At 38.3% G+C, this 25176-nt stretch overlaps 1 protein-coding gene across 4 annotated transcripts in view; it reads right to left on the reverse strand.

Annotated features, from left to right (window-relative positions):
* NCKAP1 (NCK associated protein 1) overlaps nucleotides 1–24414 on the reverse strand; it is a 53300-nt gene extending 28886 nt beyond the window's left edge. Inside the window, exons 1-7 of one of the 4 annotated variants that reach the window (XM_066553121.1) lie at nucleotides 24213–24414; nucleotides 13657–13674; nucleotides 12422–12532; nucleotides 2763–2849; nucleotides 2498–2554; nucleotides 1311–1453; nucleotides 1135–1225 (exon numbers count right to left, since the gene is read on the reverse strand). In XM_066553121.1, coding sequence (XP_066409218.1) covers nucleotides 1135–1225; nucleotides 1311–1453; nucleotides 2498–2554; nucleotides 2763–2849; nucleotides 12422–12532; nucleotides 13657–13674; nucleotides 24213–24320 — 615 coding nt within the window. In that variant the 5' untranslated portion in view covers nucleotides 24321–24414. Of the gene's footprint in view, nucleotides 1–1134; nucleotides 1226–1310; nucleotides 1454–2497; nucleotides 2555–2762; nucleotides 2856–12421; nucleotides 12533–13656; nucleotides 13675–24212 lie in introns of all 4 variants that reach the window. The other 3 variants (XM_066553119.1, XM_066553123.1, XM_066553122.1) reach the window with 3 other exon arrangements.
* Nucleotides 24415–25176: the final 762 nt, after the last annotated feature.

Below are 25176 nucleotides of genomic sequence, written 5' to 3' on the forward strand. Positions count from 1 at the left end.
CTAAAATGTGCATTAGAAAAGATTACTTGTAAATGACAGCATTAGCTAAATGAGTCTTAACAAGACAGGAATCGTGAAAAACATAACACCAATAAGATTACAGAAAGTTAGAAGTATTGGAAACTATTTCACTTCAGAGCACTTAGGAAAGTAGCTGGAAAGCTCTGAACTTCTAGTGACAATACTGAAAAGTTTAAGGAAATTGAGAAAAATCTAGAAAGGAAATTAGAGAAGGAAAACACAACCAGTACTAAATGTCAAAATAGGTAAAGAAAAATCCAAACCTTAAAAACTTTAGGTAATAACTTAGAATTTAACTTAAGCTACTGCTGAAGACTCCAAAGTAAGTTGTAACTGTTAAGCAATTAATTTGCAAGCACCTAGAAAGTAATGTCTTTATAACAGTTGGTCAGTCCTGATCAGAGAAATTTAGTTTGCTTTGACAGAATAACAAATCTAGTGAGCAAATGCGAAGTGATAAGACATACTTTGGCAAGGCTTCTGTAACTTTTCCAAGATATTCTTACATGAAAATAGAGCCTAGATCTCAGAACTACAACACAATCAACAGTGTAAGAACAGAAACTTAGAAACATCTGTACAGAAAGGACTAAAGGAATTGAGCTCCTTTAACTCAGTGAAGGCAACTCAGCAGTATCAGCTTTTGAGTACAGGAGCTACTGCTAAAGAGGCAGTGGTGATCTCCTGGACTCCCAGTTTAAGGACAATCCAAAGCAAAGCCCCTTAGGTTACAAAACAGAAAATCACATTCATCTAGGATGGTAACAGAGCAAAACAACCAACATCACAGAAACATTGTCAATCTCTAACTTCAAGCTACAAGCTAACACAAAACACAAAAGTAGTTATTCTCAGATGATCCACAACTGATTTTTAATTAATTTCTAATCCTTAGTGAATAGATTGGCACCCTACTAATGGACTTACCATTCCTGTATTTCTGCAGGTTGTACTTTTTAATCAACCCCAGCCCTAGACACTCAATGTAAGCAGAAATCTCAGATAAAATTTATAGCAAATGGCCTTCAACAAAACAAACTCTTGCACATTTATTTTTTATCACTGTTTCTCCCAATTAAGGTTACTGCATGCCTGTGAAAAGTAGTTACATACTTTACTGTGAGGTACAAATTCCTCCATCATTTTCTTTAAAGGATTTTCATAATCCACAATCATCTGGCCAAGGCGTGGATATTCTCTGTCACTAAAAGCAACAACAAACAATTCATGAGGTGTAGCTGTTGCTATCATTAACATCATACACATCTTTTATACAATTAATTTTTTACCTTGCTCCATGTGTCATTTCATGGGCATAGTTATACAGTCCAATGATAGCCTTCCTTTCTTCAATTCGAGACAGCAGTATCATTAGAGTTGTGTAGGTTATAATCAAATCTAGGTAGTTCTTTGTTAAATCAAAGTTTACAGTCTAGAAATGAAAACCAGTAAATTATCATTTAAAAACTTTTAGAAACAAGCATAACCCATTTTTCCTTACATTTCCACCAACTTTCAGCATTTTTAAATGCTGTCTTTTGAAAAAAGTTCTTGTTCTGGTGGCATGTGACTCTGTATAACCTTTATTCCTTCATTCAGATTCCCAGAATTGTTTGCACTCAAAAAAGCAAAGCATCCAAATAAATCCTGCCAGGCTTAAGTGTCACAGATTACCTGACAGACAGGACAACTTCTCCTGTTTACCTAGCAGTCAGAAGTGCCATGCCTATGAACTGTATTTTAATAAGACCCAAATGTAAAAGAGTAGCACATATCCCACTGGCCTTGTAACATCATTCCACAGAACACACACCTGCTCCTTTTTCACATTATGAATCTAAGTTGGCCAAATTCAAAATAATGACAAAAACTAACAAGGTGACATTAAGAACATTAAGAAAGTTGAAACCAACAGGAAAAAGTGTTGGTGATTTTCTTTTGGGAGCCTTCTTTCTAAGATTGTTTGGGGGTGGTTTTTTGTTGTTTTGTTCTGTTTTGGTGGGAGTTTTTTTGGGTTTGTTTTTTTTTTGGTTGGGTTTTTTTTGGGGGGGGGGGGGGGCTGGTGGTTTTGTTTTAAATATAAGACTTCTAGATGCTTTTGTAGTTGCTTTAGTCAGCCCCAAAAATGACCTCCTCACACAGCTTAGGTGGACAGCAGTAATAGCCTTGTCTTGTGAGTCTCACAAGGCATAAGCATAGAGATGTGACTAGGAATTAACTTGCAGATGCAATAAATCAAAAATTACTGAAAAAATTTTATGTTTGGTAGCAATACTGTTACTACTGTTCATAAGAAGACTACTAAGAAAGGTCAATCTCTCTGTTATAAAAGTTAGAAATGTGAACCCTATGTTGTTTTTATTTCTCTTGCACTTATAACTGGAGATGTGATATTTCTTGGACTAACAAAAACAAGTCCTTCTCCCCACAGGACTCTGAATATAACATTTTTGGAAGTTTAAACCTAGAAACTTACAATATCAAAGAAGACTTGGCAAACATCAATAGTGTTCAGCAGCTCACAGACATGGTCCTTGAAAAACAAAGGAATAACTTTAGCTTAAAAAGATAAAAAGATCTAATTAAATCATGTTACTACGATTAGTGATGGAACTTCAATTTTTTTTTTACTTGAAGAACAGAACTTCAAGTTCAGCTATTTCATTATATAGTGTTATTTCATCAATACAATTACAGAAACCTAATGTGACAGAACAACTTACACATTTGTAATGCCTTACCTTAAATTCCATAACATCAACGAACGTGAAGTAGTATAATGCCAGGTTCTTCAAAATCTCTGATTTTTCTTTCTGGAGCTGAGCAAGCTGTTGCTAAAAGAGAAACATAAACATGCACACTGTTCTTAGAAGATCTTGAGAAGACTGCTGCAAAGTAATACCTGTGAAGCGCAGAGAAACCACCAGGCTATGCAAAGAAGCTGGAACACTGTTTTTCTAAGACTGAGGTTCTGTGTGTGTCAAATACACAGAGTTCTCAGCACTGATCATTTTAACAGCTGCCCACTACATTTTGAAGATAAAAGTTACATTAGTACACATTAGTACCAGAGTCATATTGTTTAGCTCAGCTAGAGATGAAAATGGTAGTCAGGAGAAGTGTTATGTTATCACATATGTATAATTTGCAAAAGCAGAACAGTACATGAGCACAAATCAGTATGCCAAAACCAAAATAATTATGTTACTCGAGGTGGAAGAAAATAAGGTGGCAGGTTACAAACTGTACTACAGAAAAACATTATGCTTTTAAATTCTGAACTTACCAAAAAGAATATCCAGGCAAAGCCACGTTAAGCATGCAAAATAAAATGTAGATACAAACATAAAATACAGTAACGGTTCTTTGACCAGTTCCATATAAACACAATAATACATTCAAACAAAAGCAACAAAATAAAGAAACATAAAAGAAGCCAAACACTAGCATTAGACACTTGTGGATAAAATGGAAGAGGCAAACGTGAATACAAAGGTAAAATAATTCACATGGATTTATTTTTATATATATTTTAAACAGACAATGAAATACTATTTATTTTAAAAGATTTTCTGAAGGAACAAGATTGATCACTTAGACAATTAAGAACACAGAAAAGCAGCTGTTAGTGAACAGCCATTCTGTTTATCTATGTATGACAGTCTCGAAGCACTGTAAGTATCCAAATATTTAACTCCAGCTACAAGTTGCATCTCCTTCCTGATACAGGAATTGAAATGAGTTAAAGCATAGGAACAATAGGAAAAAGGGCCCTCCAAAAATCTGCAAGATTTTAAATTAAAGATGATCAAGTTAAATAACATCTTTTTCTCAACAAGAGCAATCAATTATAAGACAGATTAAAAAATTGCTTCAAATTGATTAGCTTATTTTCATGAGAGGTTAGAAGTGACTATGCTTTTTCAGCTCACTCTGTTTTATAAAGCTGTGCTCTGTATTCTCACTTTATGAATTTAGAAGAATTTTGATGCTTTACATAAAACAAACTGCCTGGATCACAAATGTAAGATAAGTTTAGTTTCTCTCCTCTGAACTTTCAGAGGTGATGAAGATTTTTTAGAAGTCTTGAGCCGTAACACTTTCATTATTGCCAAGGAAGACAAGAATAGTCAGTTATGAGCCAATCAGAATGGCTACATTATAAAATCCTCCTGTCTACTCTTAAACCATGGCAAAGGATTGGACTTGGAATGCCTGCCTATTTATTCTCTTCCACATAGCCATCAGCTGAGGCTCAATTGAAAGAGGTGCAAGTACATGTGTTCATTTTGTAACTTGCCCTGATAAATCTCATGCACCAGGAAATAGGTTATTCCCATCTCATGTGCTGCTGTACAAAAACTTGTTTTCAAATCCCAAGACTTGTAATTTGATCCTCAGCATGAGGCTTAAAACTGGAGTTTTTCCAGTATACAGCTTTAACTTCAACTTCCTTGAGCTCAGAAAATGAAGGCTGCAGCATCAGCACACAGACTCCAGAGCTCCAGGATGGCTGTGCAGCTCCAGCACACCTTCAGACCAGCTTGTGCCTACACCTGGAATCACTCCAGAGGAAAACCTGCTGTGTACTTTCAGGACTGCTCCATCACTCAACAGTTCTTACACAATGAAAATTCAGTTAAGATGAGTGGTTTTAATTTTGGACCCTGGCCGTAGCACTTCAAGCCTTTCTTGAGTTTGTAAAAGACTAAGCAGAAATAGAGGTTTTTTTTCTGTGCAACTAATACAAGTGTGACCCAGATGAATCTGAGAAGTCCTTTCAAGAATTTTCAGGAAGAGATGACAGGGTGTGATCCACAAGTAAGATTATTTCTAGCGCAGAGAAAAAACAAAACCAGAACTCACTATCACTGCACACTCCCTTAACAGCATTTTTTCCACTGCAATCCTAAATCATAGTAAGCAAGGTGCAGTGCTAAAGGAGACTCAAAATTATAAGTTGCTGTACACCTATTTTTGGGAACAAATAGCAACTGAATGGCCACTCCTACAGGACATTCAATTTCAAGCCACAATATGTGAAATGGGGAGATATGGCAAAAAGGGAGATGGTGCTGGGAACTATGATCACAAAAGAAATAATAAATTTTCAGAAATTCTGTGAAGTTGTACAGAGTATAGGGAGGTATCTGCCACACTCAGCTAAGGATTATGGAATCATAGCTGTGCATTCTTATGTGTAAATATTTCTGGGAATATAGGTAACAAGATAAGTGATGTTAAAACTTTCCTAGAGAGTTGAGATGATCATTCTTTGAATGCTGAGTGTTGAGGGGGTCAGTAAACCCTTATTTAAAATAGTAGTACCAAAACAATATATAAAACTAACTGTTATGTCAGTAGAGGGCAAATAGTTCAATTTATGGAGCACAGCCTGATCAGTGATGTTTAGAACAGCTTACAAGCATGCAATGTCTTGGATGTTTATTTGCTTTTTTATCATTCAAGAATGTGGGTGTAACTCTTTGCACAACCACAGCATTAAAACTTTCCATTACTATTTATTAACTTCTAAACATCTGCTTAGAAGTTGCTGATGCTATATTGAGTTGTATTTGGTTTTAGGCTTTTTTCCTTAGCCTGCAACTCATTATTGAAAGTTTCCAATAACCAACAAAATAAGGTATATCCTAAAATAGGATAAACTGAAGAAATAACTCTTTAAACATCAAAAAATTATTTTTACTATACCTGACTGCCTTGTAGACTGGAAGTGGTTTATTGATTCTTAGAGAATTTGAAGGACAAATTATAAGAAAAGTATTTTTGTTGAATGAGGTGAATTAGATTTAAGACCTATGAAAACCTGTAGAATTTTCAGCATAATATGGCAAGATGAAAAAAACTCTCAAATAATTAATCTGAGACTATTTATTTTGTCTATTAACAAAATACCACATCTCTGATGATGTTTGAATATTATTTGTAAATAAGAAAGAGTACCTACAGGAGAAGGAACTGATCTTTAACTTGTGCTTTTCCTTCTTTATATTAAATCCCAAAGATCCTTACACAGTCAATTATGTCAGAGAAAGTACATTAAGAGAAGAAAAAAAAATGAAAAATGCAAGACAGCCTCATTTAAAGCTTATATGAATGGCTCAGACAAGGGAGAAATGATGCAAGCCTGGCATACTAATCATGTGAATAAATACCAATTTAATACAATGACTCACGAAAAATATGAGACAATTAAAAGAGGTTATTCAGAGAGTTTTATGTGAGCAAAAGCAAATTGTACCCCTAGTCCTGCTTTTTTTTAATCATGTTTATTTGACTGGCAGTAGCAGTATGTGAATAAATGGCTTATTTCATGATCTGGAAATAGACAGTACAAAGGTGAATTTTCTGCTTCTATTAGTGTGATATTTTTCCTGCAAGTCTGATCATGAAACACTTGTATTTGTTTTCTACAATACAACACCACAGATATTACCATGTCGTCAGCAAAAATACCATCAACTCAATCTCACCAGCTGGAATATAAGCCCCAAAAAGCACTATTATAAATTCTGACTGTTACTGTCATTTGTTACACTCACTATGCTTGTCACTTACAGAGTCTTTAGATGAACATTTGAAAAACTCAATTAATTTGACCAAAGTTCTGTGTCTAGAAAATACATAGCAGAGCAACAGGGAAAGATAGAAACATCTAATAAAATGAAAAAAAAAAGTTTTAAATTCTGTAAATTAACTCTAGAATGATGGATGTGTCCCTTGGTTTGCTTATTTGCAATTAAAAGCAGTTTCTGAAGTACTGTGCTGCCTATAAAAAGATAAAATAGAATATTTAACATGTTTACTAACTAATGTATGTCTACCTACAAGGTCTGTTTTAGTTTGTTTTCAAGTTTCTAGCACTAAGTTAACTGTTTTGAAAAGGAAATAGCCACCTGTGATGCTCCAGAACTGTTACCATTCCCAGGGAATTAACAAGGGCAGACAACTGGAGCAGGGAGGCTTCTCTTTAAAAACTCATCTACCTCTCAGCTGTAAAAAACAGATTCCCCATTCTCTCACCTTCGTTTACAATTTTTGCAATATTTTTACAATTCATACAATTTTTTGAATGCCATCTCAGTGGGGTTTTTTTGTTTGTTTTCTTGGTTTTAAGGGCCAAGCTCTTAAATTGTCAATCATTAAAGCAAAGAGAGTTTGAGTGGATGAAGGAGAGGGTAAAGTGTTACATACATTCACTCCTCTGCAGGTATTGCAGACACTATGAGGCAACGAGCAAGCAAAATTGATTTACCTTGGCAAGTGACTTGTATGGATTTACATGAATTACAGCAGTGTTCTACAGTGATTTATTACAAATAATCATAAAAAATACACTGTTTGGATGTTATTCTATCTTTAATTCAGGCCCAGTCAAAGGTCAAACCAAGAAAATAAACTTTGTAGCTGACAGCACTTAATATTTTGAAAAAAATATGTTACATTATGAGAATTCTGTTTGGTGAAATATTTTGAAGAGATTTCAGGATTTCACATGACCTCTTAGAATTGCTATGAAAAAAATGCTCACTCACAAATGACTGTTAGACTGAAAAACTTTATATACTATATTCTGTTATATAGGATACTTCATTTTAAGTCAGTCTTACACCTGTAACAACTGAAGACATCAGACACACTCCTGCATACAAAACCAGCACAGTAAGTATGGTAGTATCAAAGCAAGGCAATTACAATTTTGAATTTTTAGCAAAAATGTAGATAAAATTTTATTATTTGTAGATGGTTTCCATGTTCTTGTGAAATAAACTATCTTTATTATATTCTATTCTCAAGCATAAGACATCTTAGCTGTTCATAGAAAGCTGAACAGAGAATAATTGCTCATCATCTGACTTCACTCATGCAGGGGAACATCCATAACCTCAACTGCTGCCTCAGTGACTTCTGGAAAATTTATCTCTTTACCACTATCAGTTCCCTCAGCAAGAGCAGAAGTGAAAAAGCAGCTGTGCATGGCACCCCCTTACCTGGAAAAGCTTTTAATCTTCATGGAAAAGGCTACTTGGGTTTTATGGCGGAATTTAGGGAGTTGGGGGTTTTTTGCTTAAGCAAGCTGGAAGTTATCTGGAAAGTCAAGTCTCCCATGCAAGAGATCTAAGACCCCAGAAAGGTGGACAAAATATTACCATTTACTGAATAAGGGGTAAATTTAAGTTAGACTTAAGAAAACAGCTGTGATAGCTTTAAGGACCATATAATTTCCTCAAAAATATATGACCAGTGAAAAGGGATTACCAATGCATGAGGCAGCAGAGCTCAGACTCCAAAGTTACTTTTCCAGAGATGATAGTTTCTAAATGATCTTCATTAGTGCTATGAAAACTACAATACTAAATGCTTCATTAGAAACAAGCAAACAAATGACATTTTCCTTGAGAACCTGTAGCGCTTGCAGGGCCAAAAGAAAAAACTTGGAAAATCAGGTCATTTATTTGTATTAAGTGTTCTGAAAAAGACTAATTACTGGAAGCACCTATCACAAATTAAAAATCAAGACTGGTTCTAAAGTGTAGTTTTTAGGGTTTTTTTTAATAGAAGAAAGCATTTAATAAAAGCATGCATTAATGACTTCTAATAAGCTTTAGCCAAGGAGGTTCAGACACTCTGTGCCCACACCACCTCTCCCACACCCATCTAATTTGTATGTAACCAGCTTGTTGTGAAGTGAAACTGTGAAAGACACAGGGGGCAAACCAAACACACACTGGGATCTAAAAGGGAAAAGGCAAAAATTCAAAAAAATAAAGTGAACTAATTCAAAACTAAAGATCCTAGCCCAAGTAGACTGGAAATGCTCACACTGCTTATCCTCTGCTCCCAAGTGATCTCATTTCCAGTCCCCACAGACACAATACAGCAGAAAATTAGTCAATACAAAACAAAAATGGAATTGATATGAACAATACTGAGAACATACCTACTAGGTGATGAAGACTAGCATTATCTGGAAAACAGATCTTTCTCTCACTAACCATACACTGAGAAACTTCTAAGTGATGCTTCACTGGTCTGCTTTGTGCTAAGCAATGACTGAACATCAATTTTTTCCAAGAGACATGTAAAAAAATAAGTTTTTCTACAAGGAAATTGCTGAGGAACAAACCAAGAAAAGGGTATGTTCAAGAAAGAAGACTAGATATTCCCACTAATTGTTCTATGTGGTGTTTGGGAAAGCAGAGGGGGAGCTATAACTTCATCCCATAAAGACATATAGCTTTACCTGCACAGGCAGCAGACTCATCAAATCCTATTCACAAGCTACAAAAAATTTCTGTCCTTTCTCTCTGCATCTCCAGTTCCCCACAGTGAGGTATTTTATTCTGGTTTTAAAAGGTATTAAGTATTAGCATTGACTGAGAACAGAGGAACTTTTAGGTCCTACAACATTTTTTTTGAGTTCACTGTGACAAGAGGATGAAGTCCAAATAGCTATCAGAAAAATAGCTGGCTGCTTCTGCATCCCTTACTTTGGAACAATCCTTTTGAAGCCAGGCCAGGAAATTCAGTAACAATAAATGCTGCTCTGAGTCAATACAAGCACAAGCAGATCACGCACCTGACCAAGAACAACAGTGCTAAAAAGTTTTTGGAAGCCATCTGCAGCTTAGAAGGCTTTTTCAAAACAAAGCTTTAGTCAATTTATAATAATTATAAATAGTAAAGCTCTCCCAAACACAGAAGAAACTTCCCTTTCAAACAGGACTCTATCTTGTTTCTCACTTTTTGAATCCTTCAAATTTTGGCTTATATTTTTGTTTATTCCTTCCTTTGCAGGTTATTTCATACAGTGTGCAGCAGTACTACCCTGGTGGCCTATTTCATTAACAGCTTAAAAGCCTGGTCTTCTAACTGCACAATTTCAAGATATGATTCACCATGGTTATTGGAAAAGAAAGGGCAGGTGTAAGACATCACAGGCACAATTTCAAGATGATGTGATTCACCATGGTTATTGGAAAAGAAAGGGCAGGTGTAAGACATCACAGGGACTGCCCTCAAACAATGGGAGACAGAGTTATGAACTGATAAGGTGCAGAGTTATCTATAATTAATTCTCTGGAAAATTAACTACTCCATTTAATTTTCCAGCCTGATCAGCAAGGATTCATCAGCCACTTCCCTGTTTGAACTGCCCACAATCTTTCACTCTCAGTACAATACTGAAAACCAGCAACTGTCAGACATTGCTCTGATGACTCAGCACGTCAAACACTGAAGGAGGAACAAACCAGGAACTCGGTTTTCCATGGATAAAGATGTAAAAGATACCAATAGCAAATATAACAGAATTACTTGTTTCAACAGAAGGAAAATTCTGATTACAGCAAACACTGCTTATACTCCTCAATCAAATGTGTTGCTCATTTCTAAGACACAAAACACTGTAGATGACAATACCTGAGAAAAAACAGCTAAAATAGGTCAAAAAAAAATCAAAAAAGCTGGCACTATCTATTCTCTAAAAGTGAATGCAAGCCTGTTCAGCACCATCACCTACTGACATGTTGAAAGCAAAGGTACACAGTGCTAGGCAGTGGCAACTGCTGCACTCCAACATACAAAATCCAAAATCCCTCCCTGAAATGGTGTCCTGGAATTTTCACTGCAAGGAAGAAACACAGCTTATGATTTCTTAGCTATTTCCACTGCAGTAATCCTTTGTGATGTTTCTTTAATCAATGTGCCTCTGTTCCAATTAGCTTCTTGCCCTTTTAAACCTTTAAACCACCTTTTCTTTTTTTTGGGGGGGGTTACAGCATTCTATGGGAACACCTGCAAATAACTAATGAAATGCCATCAGCTCTGACTGCAGGACAGACACCCCAGCTGCCTATTGCTAGAGCTTAAAATCCTCCTTTAAAGAGTGCTCATCCATAAGGAGGGTAGGCTTTTGTCAACTGTGTTTAATAAACACAGGCCTGGCTGGCTCATAGTAAATAAACACAAAGCAATGACAAAATATTGTGAGTGTGTCCTATTTTAGAAACTGTGATTGTCAAAATATAGCAAGTTTTCTTTGATCTCTTTCCATAAACTTCACAGCAACAAATCCTTAAACATCTATCATTACTTAAGCTCCAAATTGATAACCAACAACTGGAAGAAATTTAAAATATACATGCAGCTGCAGTAAGTAAATTCTATGCAGATTATCTTTTAATAGTTGATCTGCCACCCAAGCTTAGAGAATACGGAAGCATTTACCAAACATGGTTTAACAGATTTACTATTTCCACATTAATTTGATAAAGAATTTCTATATTTGTTACTAACACAAATTCAATACAATAAGAAATAAGCAATATTAAAGAGTGCAAAGCAAATGAACAAGTTTTAAAGTGAAAAAGCACATTGTTAATGAAATTGTTTCCTCCATAAGGTAAAGTTTTCTTCTGGTTTCTTTGGGTCTTTTCTCCATTGCTGTTACTGGAGACATTACACACAATGTAAAAGAAACTAATTATTCTCATTGCTATCACCCCTATCATTCTGCAGAAAACCTGAACGCTTAAAGCAAGCCTAAACCTCCCAAACACACAGGCAGCCACTTGCATGCAGGGAACATGCAAACCCAACACCTACCTCCACTTCCCACCTTTGGAAAGAAATATAAGCAGGTAAAACAAACATCTGAAGGGCCCTTGTGTTTCAAATTGAAACAGGGAAACAAGAGTACATCACCTGCCAAAATGCCTGCCTCTAGCCTAACAATTACCTAAAAAAAGGCTTCAAAACCAAAGTCAGCAATACCGAGCCACTCAAAGGTAAAATATAATTTACTTCTGCAACTGATCTTACTATATGAGGAGGAAACAATTTTATTTCCATATTTTTGTACTTCACAATGTTTCTCCTTATGTACTAAAGCATTCTTTATTTGCACAGGAACTGACTCCATAGGCAAGGGTACCTGTAAAGTACAAACACTTCTTCCCACTTTGCAGACAGGTGTTTTTTTTTACTGATCTGCTGGTTAGGACAAATCTCAAATAAAGTTATGCAACTTTCATCTTCTGCAATCGGTCTGGTCACCAGGAATTTCTCTTATTAAAATAAGGCATGATTTTTCCCAAGGATTTCTTCCCATTGACAATTCTTTGAAATGGCATGGAAGAGAGCAGGCAAAAAGAAAACCAGAAAGAGTCCTATCCTAACAAAACCCAAGCAGAATTACAGTTTAATATTCTCTCCTTAAAGATAACTCCTTCTCAAGTATCGTGCCAGACATTTGAATCAACAACTATGTTCCAACTGCAATTGTCAGCATCAGATGCTTTATAAGAAAATGTAAACCTCCCATATGGTGCTGAAAGGATAGTAAGAAAAATAGTTATACAGCCATTTGGTTACTTACGTTGTTGTTGCGTGTTTCTACTGCTGGAAACTTCCTGACTATGAATTTGACAGCAGATTCCAGGTTTTTGTCAATAAGATAGGATGGTTTGGCTTTGGGGTCACCACATGCCTATAAAAAAATACAACACAAAATGAAGTAGAAACACAATCATCCATGTAAAGCTAAGTGATAGTTGCAAATCTGAAGACAAACTAGAAAGATTCCTCTTTTCGTTTGTTTGCTTTTAGTGAGCAGGTGATAAAATGAAAGGCAAAGTGCAGGGACTGTCACAGCTGAAATATGCAATGGGAAACAGTACAGAGATGCTCTTCTACTGAAAAAGATGCATGGAAGTATCAAAGCAGTTAGTGCAGAACAGCAGTGAGGGAAAAAACTCAGTCCTAAAAGAAGGAGAAAAAAAAAATGTTTCCTTTTAACGCTATTCCTGGTTTGAGGTAGTGTTGTATTCATCTGGAGTTAACAAACTGTTAGAGAACTCGATCATGTCATCATCTGTGGAGGACAGTGCTGGGCACATGAAATGATTAAACTATCCTTTGTGAAACAAAACTAAACACCCCACCACCAACTGCATTTAATTTTTTTCCCACTTGTAACTCTAAGACAATTTTCCATCCCACAATCAAACCACCAATATTTGCCTAACATAGTCTACTTCCTCAAACTGAAGTTTTACTCGTGTTCTTTATTCCTACAGCAGCATAGGCTGAGCTTTAAAAGCAGCAATCTAAAAGTTTCACTAAATTTTGATGCCAAGCCACAGCTAAGTGTTAGGTCTGTTCAATAACTTACGTAGACGGATCAGCACAGCTTCTCTGGACAGAGACCTGAGGAAGCACCTCCTGTTGCCAGCTACAGTGCATGCTGCCAGACACTGCTCTGCTACTCTGACTAGTGAGCCATGCCACACCATTTCATTGGGAGTAACACACTAAAAGCAGCGTTACTTACATGACAAAATATGCACTCAAACCGTGTTTCTCTCAAATATTCATTTCGTTTTGTTTTCCTCAGAGGGGTTTGCAAAGGAGTTGCACGTCTCATGCAAAACTAAATTACATGCTAGGCGTTTCTACACAACAGAGTGAACTCAAATGACAACTCATTTAAAAAACTTTTCCACATTGATTTCTATGACCGAGTTGTGGACTGTAGAGACAGAAGTCATGGAGTATGAGACCGATTCTGAAAGCGGGCAAGCGGGCAAAGGGAAGGTGAAAAGCTTTGCAAACCTTCCAAACTTGTCCTTGCTGGGAAAGCAGTGTAACAAAAAGAGAGAAAAATTACATATAAACAAATTACTCTTAAATTCTAAAGTATTACATTTATGTGAACTAATAGACTATTACCTACATCCAAGAGAACATTACAACCATCTGTTACTCGAGTCAGCACACTTTCTACTGGACGTTGATTATTCTAATACTCACAAACAACTTGACGCTTATTAGAATTTAACGATTGTGCAAAGCACTGTGAATATACTGAGACATGTAACTACTAATAGTACTTCCAAACTAAGTTCAGGTGGAGAGGGGAAAAAAGTTAACAAACATCACATGCAACTACAGGGGGGAGAAAGGAGAGAAACTCAGTGAAGTTTTACATACCTGAAAAAGAAACGGTAGCCAAGAAAAAAAAACAAACAAAAGAGTCATTATTGAAAGTTTCTAAAACACCTACCAGTAGTACATGACCATCATGATGTATACTCATGTACTATTCTGATATCAAAATGCTCATATTTGCTAAATGTCCCACAAAGGTACTAAACTTTGTTACAGCATCGTATCTATAATATAACAGGAATTGATAATGAAAATCAATTCAGCAACATCCACAGTATGTTAGATATTAAATTGTTGCTTCCACCTCCTTAGAGCAGCAAACCACACATGTCAAAAAAGAGATGTTCTGTACACACCTTAAAGTCTATGCAATTCAAAAGTACAAACTATACTGTAAAAAGGCATTAAATATTCAACATAGGGCTTGAAATTTATGAAGTTTCAATTAATTCCGTGTCATGGGTGTCAGAACCTTAGTCAAATTATTTCAATTTGTTGTTCTTCCCACAAAACATGTAACTTGCTCTACTAGAAGGATTACTAAGAAAACAAGTTAACTGACATATATTCATGCCCAGTGTACTGTTACTGCCCGGTTAAATTCCAGCATGGCTGCTGTTATATAGGAGACAAGAAATCTACCACTGTTGACTTCATAAATTTTTCAGTCTGAATTCAAACACTCCTTCCACACACACTCCCTATTTTTGCTAGAAATAGATGTTTTCCTTCCTATAAATCAGCTCTTCAAAATGTTTACTAAAACTTATGTTCTACCCCAGCCCTTACACACACACTCAGAAGGAAAGAGAGATCTGAAAACATCTACATGCACATCCTCCTGTGCCTTTAGCAACTCAGCCCCCAGAAAAGACAAGTGTTCTCCTCAGTTTAACTGGCAATCCTCTCAATATCTGGGAATATGCTCCTTCTTTGCTTCTCCCCATCATTTGTCAGCTGGCATCACACTTGAAGCAACTCTAACTCTTCCTACTAATGAACTACACTAGACTGATTGATAAATAAGAAAATTCCTGCAAGGTATTAGAAGCATCCCTCACACACACCACAATTCCAGCTTCTAGAAAGCTGTACCAGCCTACCTAGACTGAATTGAAAGAGGACAATAAATATCACTGAATGAGTGGGTCAATGCTTTTCCTTCACTCTCCCATGTTCCACAGCAGCTCAGCTCCTTTCTAAGTTACTTACAGATCTAAGAACCAGCTGTTGTTGCATCAACAGATTTCATCCATGCAGTTACCTGCATTCAGCATCACAGGTAAAACAGTGTCCGTAAGTTAAACCTCTCCCCAAATGGTGAAGAGACTTCAAACTCCCCATAGTTTACTCTATAAAGAAAAGAATTAATATGCAAACTCCAATCCTAGCACTTTTGCACAAGCATGAAAGTGTGGTAAGACACAGAAACTGAATTTTGCTGTAAAAAGATCGAAGACATTGACGGCAATAGCCTTAGAATGTAGATAAGAAATGCAGCTTTTGCTTTTACAACATCCTTTGTGAGTACTGTAATGGGTAGGAACATTGTGGTGGAACATACAAAGGCCATTTCCCAAATACAGCTCTCCAGTATTCACACAGAATTCCAAGCACCAGCCAAAACCAGAAGCCCTTTCTCAGGCTCAGACACCACTTTCCCCCCCTCCATGCGGGTTGCAATAACAATTCCTCAATTAATTTCTTATTAGGAAAAACCCCACAACACAGAATTACTGCGATTTTGAGTATTGAAAAGAAATTCACCAATTAAAAATGTTCTTACTAGTGCAGCATTCACAGAACACGGTTCTGAAGCTATGAGATTCCAGCTGCTTCAACCCCAAAATATTATACTCAAGGAATCTCCCAGCAGTCAACTCTGAATTCCTTTGTATATTACTGAACAGCTGATAAGCAGCTATGCTGAAAAAGATCATGCTAAGTTATGGTTAGAAACTAATCTACATAATTCTTAAAAAAAATTTAATGGATTCAGATGCTGATTTCTTCAAGTTACACAGCATTTCTTTCCACAGATCTTTAGAATGGTAGCCTGCTATGATAAGCTCTCAACTAAGTAAAGGCATTCTGTGCAACTACCAACAAGAACAATAGGATTTCTGTAGCTAAGAACTTCACTATTTACAATACTTATTTGCTATCATCTGCACAATTATCAAGCTTCAGAGAGATCAGACTACCTGCACTGTTTGCACATGTTCGGGTCATATGTTTTGAATTAAAGCAGCATTGTCCTACCTATCCTACTGAGGTAAATAATTATATTATTATTACAGAAAACTCAGATTCTCTTCCTCACTTGATGCTATTAGGTTCTTCTATACTAATTTCACTTTGAAAATTAAGAATACTACATATATCTATACTTTCTATGTTGTACTCATTCAGAAGCAGCCAACTACAAAAATCTGCTTAAGGCCTACATGTAAGACAAGTGGCCTCTAAATAGGAAAACAGAATCCAGTTCAACTGCCTTTGGCCCAGAATACACCAACATTAATACACAGCAAAGAGACCTTTTGCCCCAATACTGTTACAATTCTCACTGCAAAAATCTAAATTTAACATTTTACTTCCTACTTGAGGGCAGAGGATGTTGAAGGAGAAGAAAAAAACATCAATCAACAAAATGACTCTATCATGCAGCTGAAGTGGCATGAATAAAAGGAAATTTATGTTCAGGTACAATCACTGTCAGTAGTCAGTGCCCCAAACTTGCATTTAAAACCTCTGAACCTCACTCATGCCACTCATTCACATCAACCTGTTATGTTCCCTTGAATAAGAACACTGGGAAGTATCACCTGAATTATATGGCTTAGAATGGTAAAAAAATAAAGCCTAAATTTTTACTGTGTTATAGAAAGACCTATCATTTATTTTCTTTCGTTGTTGCTAAACCTAACTATTCTAAATTAGCAGCAGGGCTGTCTCCCAGTAAAAGAGAAACAGGGCCATTTGAATTAAAAATTTTGTATTTTCATCCCCCAAACCTCCTACACCAGCAGATTACCATAAACCATACTTTGCAGCAATGTAATGTATTTATTACTTCAAGAGATTTGCTGTTAGTGCAGAGTTGAGATAAAACACTGCTAAGCACAGTTCCACTTGACTGTGACAACATGCACTGAAATAATCTCAGTCAACAAATCACTTCACCTTTACATTTCATTTACAAATGAATCTGCACAACAAAACTGTGAATTTAACAAGGAAATTGAAGGAATTTCAATGACAGCAAAAACTATGCCATTCCCTAAGTTAGCAACTTGGATTATTAAACAGAAATTCAGAGCCCAAACCAAGAAAAGCTCCTGTATGTCCTATTTACAGTTTACTATAGCATTTTCTTTTGAAAGGCCAGAGAGGCAGCACAGTAAAACTGTTCTTGTCTTGGAAGAGCTGCTGGCATTAAAGGCTTCACTCTAAGTTTGCATGCCTGGTTTCCAGCTGTGCAGCCTGGAAACTAAATCTAACAGTAAAACTATACTATATCTAACAGTAAAAGAAATGTTTTCACCATTAATTATATTTTTGTAGGATAAAACCTATTATTTACTCCTTGTTTCTGCCATGCATTTAAAACAATTAATATTATGAACCCACAATCTCTAATTCTGAAAAAACTACTGAAAAGAGAGGGGAATAAACAATAAAGAGCTGCTTTGAATAGTGGCTCACACTACATTTGCTTTAATATCTCTGATTAAGCCCACCACAACTGCCTGTCTGTATTTAAGTTGTGGAAGCCTAAGTTCATTACTAAACAGGCTGGTCCCAGATAAGTTTTGTGAATAAAGCCTTGTCCCTTGTAAAGTCTATCCAACAAGATACAAGAATTAGTTGGGAACACATTGACAAATTATTATAGTTTAATACTTTTGATGGCTAAAATTTAACTGTCCTACAGCAGCATAGCTAGGGTGACTTTGTACCAAGTAAATTACATTTCTTATGCTTGCAGTTACCTAGATGAAAGGTAAATCTGCATCTTGATACACATTATGCTAATTGTTTCCACCAAGATACGGAAGCAGAAGAAAATCTCCATGTAACTACTTTATGAAGAGTCTCTAAAGGCCTTGGACATATCCAAAATATATTATTATTAATATAAATAATATCATATAAAATTATTAGAAATTTAACAGCTGTTGCACTTTCTATTTACTAGGATTCCAAATTTGAAATATAATGTGCCTTCCTATCAATTCAAAATTACAATTAAAGGTGCTACAGTCAGCCCAGTGTTTCCTAGATCTAAGCAAGACACCTTCCCTGTGTTTACTCATTATTAGGTGTGTGTTGAACCCCAAGTACACACCTTACTTTAAATCCTAGTGGATCACTACTCAGAAATTCAATTAAGTAAAATGTAAATTCATGTGAAATCAGAAGAAAAGTCTAGAAAGGACTGCAAGAAATTGCCTACCTACCTCTCCTGTTCCAAGGCAGGATCAACTGTATCTGTGTTGCTCCTGGGATATGTCTGCCAAATCTTGACTTATAGGTCTCAAATAGGCTACATTCAAAAACATTCTCACAGTCTTTTCAAATATTCAGTTCAGTTTTCCAATATTTAACTCAATCCATCAGTTCTTGATCTCTGGTGGTCATACTGGATGGCATAAACTATTCCCCATCTCTTTACTGCAGTCCTAATTTTTTACAAATTTGTATTACTTACAAGCTGACTTGAAAAAACATTCCCTTTTTTTAACGGGTGCAATTTTCTACACCACTTGTCCTTATTATTTTGCCCTGAACTTTCTCCATTTTGTCCACATCTTCCTTGAAAAGAGTGGTCAATCAGATATGTTTTCAATGAATCTCAATGAAGGAGATGTAGAGGAAAAAAATTACTTACTTTTCCTTCAGATTATCTTGCTCACATTTACATGAACTCACGTCATCCCTGATTTTTTTGCAGCAAAACTTCCCTGGCTCTTGTTTGCCCTGGGATGTCCCTAACTTTTCCCAGCTATTTTCTCCAGAACTTGGTACCTCATTACTTCTCATTTTGTCCTTTAAATTCCACTAACCAAATATACCTTACAATCATACTTGCTCAGCCACCTCCAAGCCTGTTAGACCATACCTACAATTTCTAAGCTCAAGCTGAATTTCAATTCGATTCTGTAGCTTGTCCCAGTTTCCTACATATAAATTTATTGAGCACACTGTAGGCATCATCTAGTTTGTTGAACCAAAGAGTGACTGGAAGCAGAGGTAACACACACCCCATAAGACCCTGCTGATCCCCATCTGACCACGAGATCTTCACAATCATTCCCTAATCTGGTGATCCATCTGCTTTCATCATCACAGCTTCATCCAGACTGCACTTCCTTAGATTGTTCATGAGAACAATCAGATGAGGTCACATCAGCAGCCTTGCAAAAGTCAACATGTAAATTATCTTCTAAACTGTCCATACTAGAGTGACCCATCACCTTGGGAATGAATGAAATATATTGGGTTTGACAGTGTCTGTACAGTGCTAAATTCACATTGTCTTCTTGTGTTTGTAGCACTTCTTTAAGGCCTTGGTTCTATTAATCAAATATGGGGCAGGTGAAATGCAAAGGATAAAAAAAAGTAAGGAGTTTCACTGCCACAAAACTTTTCCTCAATGTAGTTTATAAAATAACATCTTAATAAAAAGAAGCAAGGCAATGGGAAAGCCCTGTCTATCCTGAACCTCAAATGGGAACTGTTATTACTTTTTAGGTCTACCTCCTCTACACACAACTTTAAAAATCTCTTGCAACTACAACTGGATTTGGTTTTGTGTTAACACAAAATGAACAGCGATTGCAGGGGGCAAGGTAACTTGTATTTGTAAGCCAAGAAACAAGATAATTCTGGGCAGCTACTCTTGATGCAAAAGGGAAAATCCACTCTGTATATTTTTGGGACATTTTTATTTTATTACAAAGTCTTTCTGTTTCTTTACAAATTTAATTGCTTTTCTGAGTGAAAAATAATAGTATGATATGGTATCACCGGTTAAGTGTTTGCTTCCTGAGCAAAGGAATTTTTTTTTTTCAATTGCCCACACTGAGAGTTTGTTTGGGGCTCACTCCTCTGCTTATCAATAAGACAGTATTAAAAGCCATTCCTCCAAGATCACAGACACAAACATATACTGCCATTTTCACCTTTAAAGAACTGCTGACATCTGTGGAAGCAATACTGCCCCACCCTGGGACACTTCCCAGTGACCTGAAGACATGACCTGACATTATCTGTTCAACACCAACCTTACAATTCACAACTAAATTATTGGTGAGCTTTTCCTCTCAGCTCAAAGGTCTGCACTCCAGCACAGAGCTCTGTGTCCAAAGGGTGATCTAATCCTACACCATTCCAAACTTCAGAGCTCTGCAGATTGGAAACTTCCCCGTGGTCTTCCTAAAATCATCTATAATCTCTTCCACTGTTTCCTGCAGAACTGCTCTAGTGTCTGAGCAAAACTGTACACTTTATCCACTGGTTCTACTAATAAAACAATTAACTAGCTTTTACAACTTTTAAATTCGAGTAGTAACATCCTCAAAATAGGTAAAAATCCAGTATTTCCACTACTATATCTTTAAAGAAAGTATAAAGTCAGCTAAAGCCTCTGCAAACAGTTAAGTCCCTCATCTATGACTTCAGTTTGATGATGCAGTTCACATCTAAGAGTTGGTTTAAGATCCTCATTTTTCAGATACTATGTAATCAAGTTGGGAAACTCTAAGGAATTTGTTTTGTTAATAACATTTAAAAAACATCTTGTGAACAAATGTAAAACCTATACTGTGAAGGACAACAGAACACTGCTAGCAAAGCAATTCATGCTAAATAACAGACTCGTGTTTGATTAACATATACTCTTAAATAATTCAAAATCTTAACTTCCTGGCAGTTCTGTTGACTGTAGTACTACTTATACACTCACCAAAATCAAACCCCTTTGACTTGCTGTGCCTAAATCTCTACTTCAGGTATTTCAAGATCAAATCTCTTACTGTAAACACATCCTGGTATCCAAGGGTTTTATAAACAAACAAAAGACAGGCCCACAAAAAAGATTATTCTCTGCTGCCACCACTCTCAAACAAAACAGTCAACAGTAATGGCAGCATTTGCACAAAGCTTACCAACACAAGACTGGAAGGTAATAATGAAATCCAAGCTTCACCTGAGCCAGGATGGCACGAAAAAACCCTGCTGTCTTTGATTTACACAGGTGTAGCTGTAGGCAAGTAATGACCAAAGTTACAGGGTAGACAGTAACCTAGATAACTGTGGATAAATTGTTAAAAACAGAAGGAACAAACCAAGAGAGAAACCACAAGGGAAAGAGTTCCAAGTTCATTACTAATACTGGTCCCAATGCAGCAAGCAAAGAGCCATCCTTCAAAATAACAACAGCAACAAAAAATCCACCTCCTTACAGGGTGCAAATATAAATTCCGTCTCACCATCTACTATTACCTTAGTAACTTCACTTTTCCTAATTTCCATGTCACTTTCAGAGGCAAAAAACCATACAGTCAGATAGTCTGTTTTAAAAACAACAAACTTTTAACTGTTTCAAAAGACAACAGTGGCACAGAAGGTCAGTAAACAGGAAACCATGAACAATTATCAGCTATAAGCACAACAGCAACAAAACTGAACTTTGTATAGGAAGATGAGACAAAGAATCATTGTTAGTAACAGCTTTTAACAACTTCTGTGATTCTTTGGGAAGTAAAATTTTCCTGCTTTGTTTCTAACAGTTGAAAAAATTCTTAATCCTTGAAAATCTGTACTGTCCAGACAGCATCTCCAGCAATCTCTACTGCTGCTGCACACATTTCAATCTCTCACTTCCTCTTAATAAAAGAAGTCTAAACCATTTCCTTTAACCGCAAACCCACATATTGTGTGGTTTTCAGTTTCAATATCATCTTCAACAGAACTATGACAGAATCTTAAACAGCAGTTTTGGAATTGACAGCTTAAAGAGAGGGAAAAAAATAAACAAACAAAACCAAAGTGTTCCAAGCAGTCAGCGATGCTGCAGCTGGGCTGAAGAGAGACTCACAATAAAACACAATAATCAATCCCAAGACTTCTGGGCTCACCCTCTGAGCTGGCCAGTTCCCCCTGTCAAGCTGTACTAACTGCAGCTGAAGAAAATTACTATTTGAATTCACAAATCACTACATGAATACACAAGAGTTGTGCCTGAGACATCTCCATATTTGCAAAACTACACATGACACAATAATCAAGCCACTTGGTGATGCCTGCTCTCCCTCTGTATGCAAGACCTAGCAATTTTGGACTCAGCTCTTTGCATTTGCAGGAAAAAGCAGTGTCACCCCCAGTGCTGATGCTCCCCTACAGAGAGCCTGTCCATCTGCATCACTTCCTAAACAGGAGATCAGCAGAGCTACCACCATATGGGCCAACAGGACTCGGCCATCCACACATGCCAAGCAGAAACATGTCTGTAGGCACTGGAGCGTTGAACAGGGGTAAATGTCCCTGTATCAGAACACTGGGAATGAAAACAGAGCCCAGGCTCACAGTGGCTAAGGCAGAGCTACCAAGGCGAGGTTTCATTTCTCCAGTCTTGTTTCCTGCCCTGCAGAGCAGGGCTGTGTCCAGGAGAAATTCCCCTTGCTCATTTTTCACCTGGGATATTTATCTCAAAGCTCAACAAGCACACACACAAACAACTTCCTCATTTTGATGGTTTTCCCCATAAATTGTGGATTTCTGTTTGTAAGAAGTGTAATTATATTTAACTGAAGGGATTTTCCAATGTACAACACTACAGACTAAAAGGAACCTTTCAGAAAGACAGGAATTTACAATCATCTAGTCAGAATGCCTTATTTATGTCAGTGAAGAAGATTTTTAGAAACACTCAAGTGCACATCAAATAGAGAAATGGCTTTGGCTGAACGCTGACTTTTAAATACTTCAATCACTTGGTTTGTTGCATTTTTTTTTCCTGAAAAAACACCTTAATTAAAATCAACATTGCTCTTCATAGTTCTTACTTCTTCTGGTAGTTCTTACTTCTTCCCATATGAGAAAAAATACTTGGACAAAACACCTTTACCTCAGATCAGTCAGGCAGGGTCACTCCTGACGGAAACCTGGGTGCAGAAGTCAGAGGACCAAGTAAGCACCAAGAATTCTCAAACTCCCTTTGCCACTGCAGCTGCACCCAGCACGGGAACAGCACTGAAATTTTGTATTAATTAATTAATTGGTATTAACTAGCATTTTCCTTGAAATAAGAAAAACTTCTTAAATAATTGTGTTCAAGGCAAAGCAATAAAATCCTGACTAGTATTCATTACTGGAAGCGGGTTGAGGGGCCATACACTTTCAGACGGTCTAACACTCATGAGGAAAATGAAGCTGGGAAGGATACAAGCACCCAGCGCAGGGGTCGGAACGAGATATCTCCAAGGTCCCCTTCCAACCCAAATAATTTTATGATTCTGCGGCCATGAACTACATTCCTTCCTACAGCAAAGCACAACGATTACCTCCAGAAGAGAAATTAACCGAGCACCGAAGAAATTAACCGAGCAATTAACCAAAGGCGTGACCCATCCTTCTCCCAACACCCAGACCCGGAGTTTCCTTCCTGGCCCAGCCACCTCACCTAGGCCAACACCGACCCACACCCCCGGGCAGCCGGGGAGCTGCCCCAAGCACCCGCTCCATCTCACGCCGAGAGCTGCTAAGCAACCGCGCGCCTCGAACTTATCGAAATTAAACTTACTAATTTTACCCCGAGCCCCTTTTTGCCTTCGGTAGCGACAGGTTTTGGCGTGGGAAAAGCCCCGCGGCGCTGCCCACTCGCGGCTCGTGTGAGTCACGCACGGCAGCGGGGCGGCAGCGGCTCCGGGGGCTGCGCCGGGCCCAGGCCCCGCTCCTGCGGCCGCCGCCGGGATCGGCCCGGCCTCCTCCATTCCTCCATCCTTCTCTCCCGGTATCGATGTGGCGGCCGCACCAAAGCCCCGGGCCCCCCTTCCCGGGCCGGGCGGCTCCCGCCCAGCCTCCCGGCCCCGCCGCTAGGCCGCGGCGCAGCCGGCACAGCCGCAAGCCCAGCGGAGCGCCGGCCCGAGCGGCGCTGAGGATCGCGCCGGGGCGGCTCCCCGTCCACCCCCCCTCACGGCCGGGGCCCCCCGCACCTTCTTGATGTTGTAGAGCCGGGTGAGCATGCCGACGCCGCGGTCGTTGAGGATGGTGAGCTTCTCCGCCAGCTTCTGCTGGCTGGGCTGCAGAACGGACCGCGACATCCTGGCGCTCCGGTGCCCACACCGCCGCTCTGAGCCCCGCGGCCGCCGGCCTGGCCCGGCGCGGCGCTCCCTGTCCGCCCGGCCCGGCGCTCGGTGCCTCCGCGGGGCGTGGGCACGGGTCACGTGGGGCGGCGCTCGGGCGCCCCCGGCGGGCGGGCGGCGGCAGCGCAGAGCTCTGCCCGGTCCGAGGGTCCGTGAGGGGCCTCGGGCATAGCCCTGAGGTGGGCGGCGGAACGGTGAAGAATGCCCGTTTTTCTGACAGGTTTACACCTTAAATAAATATTACACCTTAAATAAAAATCAAATTATGGGTGCCCCATCCATGGAGGTGTTGGCTGGATGGAGCTTTGGAACAAAATGGTCTTTATAGCCCTTCCAAACCATTCTGTGAGGCTATGAAAGCCCCATTTTTTTACTTCATCAACTTCACTTTTTTACTTAATCGATTCCATTTTTTTTACTTAAACAACGCAAGTCCTGCATGTTGGCCTCAATAAATCCCTGCAGCTCCAGAGATTGGGAGCAGAGTGGCTGGAAATCTGTTTAATGGAAAACAGCTGGTGAACAGCAGCTGAACCTGTGCCATGTGGGGAACCTGAACCAGCCCAGGTGAATGAGGAGGCCAATGGCACCCGGCCCGTGTCAGAAATGGTGTGGCCAGCAGGGCCAGGGAAGCTGACGTCCCTCTGTACTTGGTACTGGTAAGGCCACCAGTGCTGTGGCCAGTTCTGAGCCCCTCAGCTCAGGAGAGATACTGAGAGGCTGAAACTCGTCCAGGGAAGCTGGTGAAGCTTGTTGCTCGTGTTCCTACGAGGAGCAGCTCAGGGAGCTGGAGCTGTTTACTCTGGAGAAGAAG

Source organism: Molothrus aeneus, chromosome 7 (assembly GCF_037042795.1).
Source record: "Molothrus aeneus isolate 106 chromosome 7, BPBGC_Maene_1.0, whole genome shotgun sequence".
Classification (NCBI taxonomy): Eukaryota; Metazoa; Chordata; class Aves; order Passeriformes; family Icteridae; genus Molothrus; species Molothrus aeneus.